Source organism: Aulonocara sp. 'chitande type north' Nkhata Bay, linkage group LG13, assembly GCF_057382095.1.
Source record: "Aulonocara sp. 'chitande type north' Nkhata Bay isolate Kocher_YH1m ecotype deep benthic linkage group LG13, A_spYH_male_GT1.1, whole genome shotgun sequence".
Classification (NCBI taxonomy): domain Eukaryota; kingdom Metazoa; phylum Chordata; class Actinopteri; order Cichliformes; family Cichlidae; genus Aulonocara; species Aulonocara sp. 'chitande type north' Nkhata Bay.
Window position 1 is genome coordinate 9235254 of NC_141356.1, and position 12177 is coordinate 9247430.

The window sequence follows — 12177 nt, forward strand, 5'->3', positions numbered from 1 at the left end:
ACAGTACACATATGGGGACTATGACAGAAAAATGAGATGGCAGATTAGTACTAAAAGATGTTGGTGCTGATGGTACACTCATAGACAAATGTTCTCACAGTCAACAGGACAAGTTTGCGACAAATAAACTGCCCAGCGTTTGGCTTTGATTGCTACAAGTCAGAACTTGCTGAGATGTTTGCAAAATCTTGTCCACAGCAATTCTAGCTAGTTAACGGTCTCCGCTCTGTGTGTGGGGTTTTTTCCCTTCTTCTTAAAGATGTGGTCTTTGTTGTGCATGTACTTTGTGGACCATGCAACCTATTGTTTATTTAGTCACTGAGTTGACCTGCAATTACCAATGACTCATGATCCAAATTAAAACCAGAAGGACCCTAAGATGTCTCCATTTCATATAATGAAATAAGTTACCCCAAGTTTACTTATTTGCATTCTTGAAGTATTACCTTTTTTAAGTGTTAAATGCTAAAGAGAGGTTGTTTTTAATGAATAGGCTCACTCATTTTGGCATGTCATTCAAGGGGAAGCTGGCATTCAGCAGCTCTTCTTCTCTTGATGTGTTGTTAGAAAAGCGTAATCTCTTTGTTTGGTTAAGAGAACAAACATGCCCTCTCCTCATTTGCTTATTGTTGTTGTAATGCAGAACCACATCCATTTCTTTCTGTGTGTGTGTGTGTGTGTGTGTGTGTTCATTTTAAGCACAACTGTCAGGATTTCTGGCCTTCATTCTGTGTGACTTGCAAATTCTGCAGACCCCCAGTTACACACCCAGAGCCTTTGAAGACATGCCAAATTTGATTTCCAAGTATACCAGAGCCTTGAGTGACAGTGACTTATGAGGAGGAAAGGATGGAGGGGAAGTAGTGGGTAAATGGAGGATGATTTTGACCGTCTGTTTGGTAAGTGACAGTCACATCCCTCTATCCTCGCTGATGGACAACACTGTGAAATTGGTCCCTGCTGAAGTAATATTTTTAATTCCGTAGCTTACTTCTTGCGTAACCCTACTTAACCTAAATATTTATGAGTTTTTTTTTTAAATATTGTTAAATTTTGTTTTATGTGTTTTCCAAACCATGTGAATATTTTAAAGGATAAGAAGGCTTGATATAGTCTGTAGTTTCATCATGTTAGGCTTGATAAGGCAGCTGGCTGGGACTCATTTTACTAGCTTCCCTACCGCCCACTGAGGGTGTGACCCTCCATTCACACTGGCCATTAAAATCTCAGCATTACTCCCTGCAGGCAATATTGGCACATCACGGTGTTCGGTAGGTGGTCTAAGCACAATAAGAGAAGGTGGAGTTTGATGATTGGGTTCTTACCGGCTCAGATACACTGCTCTATCGCCGCGTTGAGGAAGGAGTGGCTTCGGCCATTAATGGCAGGGCTTTAGCATCAGTCTTAATATGAGTGTGAGGTGGTGGGAGATTATTCCCTGTTGTGTGGTTGAATTGTGGGAGCAGCAGATGAAAAAGGAAGAAGTTGAATGGTGCATTTCGTGTTCTTTGGTCCATACTTTCATAGCTTTAGTTCATGTGATCAGTAACGCACACGCATACACACAGTCTTAACACCTCTTTACAAGTGTCCTTTTGGTTACGGAGGGCCTTGGGGAAGGTGCCATGCCTGGTTTCTCAGGCCCCAGTAATGAACTCTCAAGGATAACATTGCCCAATTAATTGGTTCTGTGGTTTTAATTGCACCGATCTCTTTGAGCTTGGTTTTGGCAAAACTCCCATTCTATTTTTTTTCCTTCTCTGCTTAACCTCTCATTCTTCTTTTTGTAACAACCCAGTTAAGGTGAAGAATCGCTCCAGTGAAGCAGGACTACAAGTTTTTTTTTTTTTGTTTTTACCCCCCCCTTTTCTCCTCCATCAGATTGGAGATGTCCGTGTCTGGTTGCAGATATCTCTGCCCCAACCTTCTCTTGCTGCGAGTCTGATGAATTTAATATCTAAAACCAGCACATGCCCCCCTCCCATTCTCAGCACAAGGTTGCAAGCAGCTGCTGACAATGGAGGATTGAAATCAGAGCTCCCACGTTGTTTTAAATCAACTCCTTGGAGGGAGAAGTGCCAACACAGTATGCAGCGCTGATTTGATTGCATTTGAGTGCGGAGTGATATGGAACGCGATTTTATTGTTTTTATTTTAAGTTTATTGAGGAATCAAACGGAGGGCAGTGAAGCATGTGAAACGTCCCTTCAGGTTTGTTTGCTTTCCGCTTGGATTTTATCCCCCCTTCCTCCTTGTTAATGATGAACACAGTGAGACACATCCTAATGTCTGACTGTCTGCAGCATGTCAGTGTAAAATGGCAGAAGGCAGGTTAAAAAAAAAAAAGGTTTCAAATTCATTGAGAAGGACTTGTAAATTTCATTCACATCACAACACTGCCTCACCCGTTTTATGATGAAGTCCATGAGCTGGAAAATTGATGTAATCATCTTGGCCTCTAGTCTACATTGCACCCTAATTTGGCTGCAGGAGGAGAGGAGAGGATGACTGCATTGCAGCTTGGCCTCGGCTCCTGAGGTTGAGGCTTCTTGGGGACGAGGCCAGCTACAACTTCCTGATTGCAGAGAACAGAGGAGCATTAATGTGGCTCAATTACACAAGGCTTTATTAAAGATAATTGGCCATAATTACAGGCCTGCATTCACCCCAAAGGCGCAAGAGTGGCCAGGCAGGTTGGTCGGGACTAAGTAAACACGTCTGACTTTGACCTGAGGTGCAATAGGTTGGACACAGGAGGATTCCACATTTTATAGGAATGTGAAAATTCGATTCCTGCTTTGACGGTTATTATCTCAGTTGAAGGTGTTGTTACATATCATGCCAAATGTCTTTTCTGGGCAAAACCTGAAGGTAAATTGTGCCTGTGATCTTCAAACACATGCAAATCTTGATATTTTGCTGAAATGATTGTGACTTCTTGGTGACTTTTCAGCAATTGCAACACTCGATTTACTCAACCCGTGCGAGCGGAGCGTCTCAAGGTTAAGCAGCACATGATATTTTCAAAGATAACTCCAGGCCTAACAGCGTGCTATTATGTGGCATGTTTAGCTACTCAGGAATCAATTGCTACCTGAAATGAGCGTTGATGCCAACAAATCGGGTAAGCGAAGATGCAGTATTCCTCTCAAGAACTTTTTTTTTTTTTTTTTTTTTTAAGGGCTAATGACACGGTTCTGCTTTTTTCACGTGCACGCTATGTTCCTAATTTCCTGAAGTGCTGTCAGTGCTGAGTGGATTAGTCTTAATAATGTTGCGCTCAAAGTGTTTGCGACTGGCATCAAAGTGCTTCAGCGTTGATGTGTGCAGTGCTGTTTTTGTCAAACATCCTGGCACTGTGACTCTTTTTCCATAAATACCATTTGCAAAATTCCGGTTTTCTCATTACTAGCTCAAGTAGCTCAGGGTTTCACTCAGCGTGCCCTTACTAGTCCATTAGATAAATCTGTAACTATAAACATTTGCAGAGTTGGAACCAAAACCCAACAAAAGCACACTTCATGCTTTTGCTCGGAGAGCCTTCCTCTCCGTGCTCGCAGTGGCAGTTCTGCACAAGTGACTGCAGAAGTCAGTCACTCGGGTGAAATGGCCTATTAGCAAAAGAAGAGTATTAATCTCAGAGTGGTGGACAGAACACGTTCACTTTTCTGACAGCGTATTAATATCTGGCGGGCCTTTAATCAGGACACAGTGTCAGAGGATTATTTTAAGACCTGTCAGAACCGCTGGGCCACTCCTCTCTGGATGAACCAAGATGAAAGACAGACTCTCCAACATCAGACAGAAAATGAGTTCATTACTGTAATTAGGCCTCTCTCCCATCTCGCCTTCGCCATTCCTTCCTCCTGTTCACCAGGCCTTTTGTCTTAAACGCCCATAATGGCGATGCATTACTCCACTTAGCGAAAGCAGACCTCTCACCCCTTTCCATCTGCTGTTTCACTTGTGGAGACCAAAACAAAAGAAAGGAGAGAAAGAGGACAGAAAACACACACTCTCCCAGCAGGTCACACAGGAGCACGGATTCTGCTGACCAAGTCGCCTGTGGCACCCTCACTTGGTGGAGGAAGGTGGGGGTCGAGACATGGTGCGGGTCGTTAATCACTGTCAAAGGGAAATTGGCTAATAGAAGAAAGTAAAGAGAAACACAGACCACCATGTTCACTGGGTTATCCTGTCCAGGGCAGCTCACCCTGGCTTGACCCCAAGCAGCAACACAAACAAGGAGAGTCTGGACTTTATGAACTTAAATAGGCTAATCTGCTGTTTCAAGAGACTGGCTTGAAAGACAAAAACTCAGAATAGATTTTTTTTTTTCCTTTAAGTGTTTAAAAATGAGGTGTTGTCCTCTTATTTTTAGCCCCTCAACATTTTTAGTTGTTCAAGTGCAGACGCGATGCTGCAAACAGCGCTAATAAACGTCAGGCTTTGATTGTTCTTTGCTCTGTCTGTGTTGACAGGATTTCTGTCTGTTTCTCTCTCAGACTACAGTGAGAAGTCAGTCATGCTGTTTTGTTGTCATGCACTGACATTACAGTATGTCAGTTTCTTTGTTCCTCCTGTCCTCAGTCATCCGTTAAAAGCGTCTATTGGAGTGTCACCACTGATAAAGCTGTTTGTGCAGGTGGCGCATTTAGCTGTCACTCGCTCTAATTGCGAGTGTGAAAAAACAGTGTTCAGTCGACGTCTGGGTGTTGGTCAGGAGACTGCTCCCTGTCATGCCTTTAAAGGAGACTTGGTATTAATTTTGGTTGACCAGGAAAAATCTAAAATGGCTGTCTTGCTGCAGGAATAGAAATATGGGTATAGCTACTTAATATTTTCTTCCCCCGAGGTTCCATGTTTGTTTTGGCTAGGGGATATCTCCCATGTTGTCTTGAGATAATGGATGTTTAGTGTTGCAAAGCAGTGGATATCTCTTAAGTATTGGCTTACAATTCACAAAGACTTTAGGGATAAAGTTAGCCTTTAAACAGACTGCTCTAGATCTACGCATGTAGGCTGCATCCAAGATTGCATGCTAACATGCTATTCAGTACACAGAGTGTGATGTAGGAGTGAAACCTAACTACAAGCAACAGTAACAGTGGTATGTGCAACGCATACCTTTTCCAGACTTTGTTATTGTCACTACACTGCAGGCAGACGTGCATTTCATTATTCATTTCCAGCAGAATATTGCAGTATGCAAGCAGACGACGCCAAATAAGAAAAAATATAAGTGAAAGGGAAATGTGGTAGTCGTATGCATAACCCTTGGTGGTGGAGAGTGCCCAAGGACATTTAATAACCCCCAGTTAAAGTGTAAAAATAAGGTTTTAGTTTGCTAGATGTAATATCCTTTTTAGCGTATATTCATTGTTACCTACTTTCCCTTAAATGAGGTTTGGGGGTTATTATAATGTCTCAAACTGACAACACAGCTCTCAGGAAGTGAGGGTTTACGTGCTGAGCAGCATGAGAGCAAAGCGCATGATGCTGAGTGCAAGAGGAATATACAGGAATGACTCTTAAACTCAGAAATGACTTGCTATTTTGCACTTGACATTGGTAAGCCTTTTGAATGAGTGTTTAGTTAAATGCCTGAAGGGGGGGAAAAGGGATGTGGTTAAGAAATGCCTTTGAAACCATCACATTTTGTTCTAAAACATAAAATATGCAAGTAAAGCTTTTTACGTCTCTCGGAGATGTTTGTTTGCTAACGAGACTGCAGAAAATTGCCTGAGACATTCAGCAGCTTTGGAGGCTCAGTGATGGGGAAGATGAAGTCATTAAATTGTGATGTAGTTCATTTATAAGATAGCATTAGCATTTTACTTCTGGCAATTGCATTTGTTTCAAAAAATCATAAAAGTTGCATTAATTGGAGATTATGTTGCTGAACAAAATGCCAGTATCACAAACTTTTTATTACCCATGAGTCGCTTTTTCCCTGCAGTAATCCATAAAAGCCTATTAAGAAATCCCATTGGCTGTTTGTCAAGGAAACCAGGGTGATGCAAACTTCCATGTTGGCCTACAGAAAAATTCCTGCAGGATCACATGGAAGTACTGCTATGCACCTTGATCTACAATGTCTTTGTCTAATTATAGCTCAGGATTTATTGTAGAAATAAAGTCATATTTGCTACAAGATCTGCAGCTTTGGCTCTTTGAAGACGGGCGTTGTGTGTGATTAAAAATAAGTGGCTTTGTTATTGTTCACCACACGGCAGTCAGACACATACTTCATTATTCATCATTTGCCATTTGTAACGGACAAACATATTTCCCACAGCAGTTCTCTTCACTACATTATGCATGACGCAACACAATTTCCTGCCTTCATCTTTAAGCCCCTTGTTAAATATAGTGACACGACATGCATTTTCCTGCTCCTGTTAATAAAGCCGTTCTCATAACAACCCAAGCCCCCGGTGGGAGAGGGAGGGCTGCACATAGTTTGGCTGTTGTTGTAACTGAGAAGTCGTCATTACCAGCCTGTTCCTACACATTTAGGTCATGCATGCATTAACCTGTATTCGGCCCAGGCAGAAGTGAATACTTTATTATTAAAATGTTTCCAACTCGTCCCAAGTGTATTTGGTCTAGTCTGGCTTGCAGCTAATCTTGATGTGGCCCACATTTTCTTCCTAAAATAGTTTAGCCCCCCTCCTTAGCAGTAAATGACAGAGAAATGTAAACAGTTGTCTGGAAGCTGTAGCGATCATATTAAAGGCCAAGCGGATGGAACTGAGAGAAAGACTAGGACCTTGGGCCCATATACCATCATTTATCATGTTCACAATGAAACCTTTCAAAGAAAGACGCTTTAACAGAGCTTCCCATCTTCGCTGAAGCGAATATTGGGGATTTGGTCCATGTTCTCTTTGATGGCAAGGGTTTTACTTGATAACTCAAGGTGTTTTCACATGATTGCAGTACCAGAAGAAATGAAGCACAGCACTGGCCCCAAAGAACAAGAAAAACGCATTTGGGTCAGTGTAGAAAGCCTTGCAGTTTCTACTGCAGTGTAGTGTGATCTATAATGCAGAAGTCGGTGTCAGTAAAGAGATGAATCCAGTATAACACCTCCGTCACCTACCCCCTCCTCTGGAGCTACAACACAACACATAGCATGGGATGAGATTGATGAGAGAAACTTGCTTGTTTCTTCTTGGAGTTTCATGAGTATCTTTATTACTTTGTCCCAACCCGTACCTGCTTTTAAAAGTCTGATAGTCGATGTTCTGCAGCATTATTTACAGATTAAGTGGAAGCCACGTGTTTGTGTATTTTTAACATCTGAAATACCCAGTGGCTTCACTCTCCTTCTCTCCGTCCTTGAATGTTCAGTCTGCTGAATCTGATATGAGCTTTTTCTTCCCTAACAGAATTAGCATAGGCCAAACTTTACCCTCTGAAGGTGTGTGTGTGTGTGTGTGTGTGTGTGTGTGTGTGTGTGTGTGTGTGTGTGTCTTACAGTTCTACTCTGCTTTTTCGTTTGTTTTCTTTTGTCACAGCCAGTTTACCTCATCAAGTCCTTGTTAATTTTCCTACTAACCAGATCAGATAAAAAGGCAAAGTGGAGCTGGTGTTGAATATGCATCAGTTCTCCAACTATCCCTCCTGTATAATTTGCCGGCTTGATGATGCTGCAAGCCGTTGGATCAGATACTGGTACATGCGACCGTTTAGTTCAACATCTGCCTCTTGTTGCTGTAATTTGCTTCACCTCCATCTGTTAGATATAGGCTAGAAGCACCATCCATGATATACATCTGTCTAGTTATAAACCTATAATGGCACTCTCTCTACTCCCAAAGATGCAAATTACTCATACTCTGCGATAAGCTCGGCGTAGTTCCAAACCTGAAAGATCCCAGCGTAGCCCGTGGTGAGAGTTTATTACAAAGATAACTAGGTACAGACAATTTGGGTCAGCAGTTTTTCTTTTTAGCTTAGCTGATTGTGCCATATTTTGGAGTCCTGCTGAGAAATAAAATACTTGTTTTAAATGAAAATGTCTTTTCAAAGCCTTTCAACCTGCTCGCAGTGCGCTAAATATTTTTTCTTTCTTCTGTGTTTCTGTGCAATAGATCTACCACCTCCAGCTGTCGTTATTCATTGGCGACACGCTGTGAGAGAAGGCTCCGCTCTGCTGTGCTACGGCGCGCCCCACTCACTCGTCCTTGACGCCCAAATGCTGTTTGCCAATTGTCATGCCACCCGTCCTCTGTGAGTTATGACGGCAGCTTCATTGACTCAGGAAAAAGGCTGCTCCTTGGCTCACCAGTGAGCAAGTCGCATGATGAAGGAGGGTCCTGGAAGTCTGCTCTTCAAGGAATCTGCCAGCAGGATATGAGTATTTTGAGCCCTGTGACAGCTAACAAATCTAACCTTGTGGGAATTGTGGGAGGCCCAGAAGAATACTCCAGAGTCATGCAGTCAGAGGAGCTATTCAGCAGGAAGCTCAAAGCCTTGAGCGATAGCATGGGACCTCCAGCCTCCAGCATGCAGGGGAAACCTGATGGTGCAGGCAAAACAAATGGTACTCCGGCAATGCCTAAAATGGGTGTCAGGGCCAGGGTCACTGAATGGCCGCCAAGAAAAGACGGATGGGACGGGCGGCCTTCGCCTAACTATCAGAGTGTGATACCCGTGTTTCAGAACGGCCAGCAGGAACACACTGTGGAAATACTAGAGCAAGGTGAAGCAGTCTGTCTGGAGGTGGACTACACTGACAAATACACGCTGAGTGACTTTCTCTGCCACTCTCCGCTGAAGGGTCTGCACCCTATCCGTCAGCGGAGCAACAGTGACGTTACCATAAGTGACATCGACTCTGAAGACGTAATGGACCAGAATGCCGTCAACCCAAACACTGGAGCCTCGCTGCACCGCGAGTACGGCAGCACATCCTCCATCGACCGCCAGGGCTTGACTGGGGATGGCTTCTTCACCATGCTTAAGGGCTACCGAGTTGAAACCCTGGACCACCGCAGTATACCCCCTCTGGGTTTCCCCGAGTTGCTGCGCTGTGATGCCTCGCTGTCCCCCAGCTTGCAGACAGCAGCACAAATTGCAAGGGGTGAGATAGTCCACATTCCAGGCTATGACTACATAGACAGCTCCCTACTCTACAGCCGGGAACGGGAGAAGTCCTTCATGAGACGTCTTAAATCGGAGTCGTCAGAAACATCACTGTTCAGGAAACTTCGGCCCATAAAGAGTGAAAGTGACGCACTGCGGCTCTCAATCGAGGACGACCGGCGACCACTCAGCTTCCAAAAATGCTTCGCCCACTACGATGTGCAGAGTGTGCTTTTTAACATCAGCGAGGCGGTGGCGAGCAGAGCTAACCTGAGCCAGAGGAAAAACACTACTACCGGTGCCTCGGCCGCCTCAGCTGGAGCCGGAGCTGGTGGAGTGTCCGTAGTTGGAGGCGGTGCTGGACCTGGAGCAGGAGCCGATGGTGGAGCAGCAGGATGCAACAGTGCCAATACCCCCATGTTTGAGTCTCCACTGGGCAGCAGAGAGGACTTGAACCCAAAGGAGAACCTGGATGCAGACGAGGGGGACGGGAAGAGCAACAGCTTGGTGCTGAGTTGCCCGCACTTTCGCAATGAGATTGGTGGCGAGAGCGAGAGGAAGATCTCCCTCTCCAGAGCCAACAGTGTCAACTACAGCGGTTTGTCAGAGAGCTGCTCTTTCGAGTCATCCCTAAGTTCACACTGCACCAACGCAGGAGTTTCTGTGCTGGAGGTGCCTCGAGAAAACCAGCCAATCCACAGGGAAAAGGTCAAACGCTACATCATCGAGCACATTGACCTTGGAGCATACTACTACCACAAATTCTTCTACGGGAGAGGTAAGGAGCTAATTTCTGTTTTTACAGATAGTTAAAAGTGATGATGCAGCAGGATTTGTGTGACTCACTGTTGAGGACTATTAAACTTTCCAGGCCAGCTACATTTTTATAAAGTAAGACTTCTTCAGTCACCTGTGGGGAAGCTAGTTCCCAGATGGAACAGCCTCATCTCACAGGGTCAAATATCTCAACGTCCCAGTTGTTTTTTGTACAAGCACATGAAATGAAGTCCAGAACAATAGCAGGCTTGTGTTGGGTGCGAGGGCGTGTGTTTCACTTCCTCAGCAGAGGAGCGGTCATGTCCTCCCTCTGATATTACTCCGAACCCTGCGGAGAAACTGCGATTAGTCATGTGAAAAAGAGAGAGGTGAGTGAGAGGGTGTACTGCAGCTGTTCCCTGCAGGGACTAAGAGAGTACGAGGTCTCCTCATATGAAACTTTAGGGTCAGCAGAGCTACGCCAAGGTCCCAGTTCTCCTCATTAAAACACCTACGAGACGAATGCTGGAAATACCGTGCTGACCCCGACCCATCGCCGCATTATACATATCTGTTTTTCCCACTTCTCTGTGCAATCTGTGCTCGCTGGTCTCAGCAGATAGAGTTACCCCGTCTTAAGCCTGCCCCCACCATAGAAAACAGCTGCTTCACCTTTCACACTCCAAGATGCCTTAACCTCTTCAAAAAGACACTCTGAATAAAAATCTGTCTCTGAGAGACATGTTTATAATTGCTCAAATGCCTTGCTAATACTCACACCAAAGCTGGGTTCTGGATTTGGGTTGTGCATTTATTTAGCCTGCATTCACAGCAATGCAGGCCTGTGTATAACAGGGCATTTTCATGAAGACCTTAGTCTTTAGGGTAGGATGCCTCTTTCACAGTATGGAAATGTAGCCACTGCCTTTTTCATTTTTTTAAAATAAGGTGTTTTATTGACTAGACAGGTCTGTCATCACCTGCGCTTCACAGCAAAGACACACTCACACAAACATGACTACGTGTCACTATTTCTCAGCAGGCTTTCATCAACCTGGACTGAACATTGATCCAATTGATTGCCTAAAGCCCTGCTTCCCTTAGCAACCGGAGTGGTTTTTCCCCTAATGGACACAATGCTTCCTTCACACAAAATGGGTCAAGCTTCACTATGTACAGGTCATGGTCACATTAGGTGTTTGGGTTGACACTGAGATGTGCAGAGGGCAATGTAAACCATCTCTTACTGACATGCAAGGCTTGAAATTAAGCTTGGAGCACTAAATGTACAGAAGAAGGGGCTCACAGTGTTGGACTTTCAAAGATTTTTTTTAAGGTGTTTCTGTGGTGTGGATTAACAGCAAAACGAGAAGGGGGCATTATTTGACATGAAAAATTAAAGTCATCCAATTTGCAACCTTTGGCAAATTGTCAGCACCATGTGATGGGCACCGCTGACATGCTAAAGAAATGTGTTGACAAAAAGCTTTCCTCTAAAGTCAGCACTGTCTGACTCACTGTGCTCCTGGTATTTGGATGCCTTGAGACCTCCATTGCTACACAGCCCCCCCCCCCCACCACCACCACCATTTGACCATATGCCTTACATTTCCCTGCAGAACTCTGTCCCTGACAAGCATTCGTCAGACAGTTAACCCTACTTTCCCTCCATACAGATAATTTATTATTAATGCCGATGTGCGTTTTGCTCCACTGTTTATGCTACAGTGACAAGAACCACGCTATTTAACACAGCTTGCACTGCATGGCGTGGATGTAATATCGAAAACTTCTGCAGAAATCTCTTTGTTAATGTCACTGCTTTGTGGACCCTGCTGAGGTTTTTCTTTTAGCTGTTGAATCCAGGTCTTTCTCCTCAGCTTTAGCCTGGATTAAGGGAGTGTTTGCTCAAGGCCCTCTTATATGTGTGCCTACACACACTCATGCGCACACACACACATGCACATGTACGCACGCATGCATTGTGTGTCAACAAAGAAATTAGTACTGGTTCTTATGGTGCTTAGAGCTGAAAAGACTAAAGCCCAGCTAGTAATCCTTGTCGTGTAGTGAATTTTTCATTAAATCAGCACAATAACTGATGGAAAGAATTAACGACCGTATAAGAAATTTGGCCAAAAGACTCAACTCCTTTAGAGCGATACTATAAGGAGTAGAGCTGGCATTCTGCCCATCATTATTATTATTATTAATTTACTCTGAAAATTAATGTCTAGACCTCAGGGTGTCAAAGGGGAAACAACCACAGACTGTCCATAAATGAAAAAAGTATTCATCCTTCAGGGGCCATAAAGAGGGCAAGGAAAA

General features: G+C 44.1%; 1 protein-coding gene across 2 annotated transcripts in view; it reads left to right on the plus strand.

Moving 5' to 3' along the window:
- sipa1l2a (signal-induced proliferation-associated 1like 2, genome duplicate a) overlaps nucleotides 1-12177 on the plus strand; it is a 79441-nt gene that overhangs the window by 22791 nt on the left and 44473 nt on the right. For both annotated transcript variants that reach the window (XM_086258594.1, XM_086258593.1), the window contains exon 2: nucleotides 8100-9871. In XM_086258594.1, the coding sequence (XP_086114720.1) occupies nucleotides 8362-9871 (1510 nt within the window). In that variant the 5' untranslated portion in view covers nucleotides 8100-8361. The remainder of the gene's footprint in view (nucleotides 1-8099; nucleotides 9872-12177) is intronic.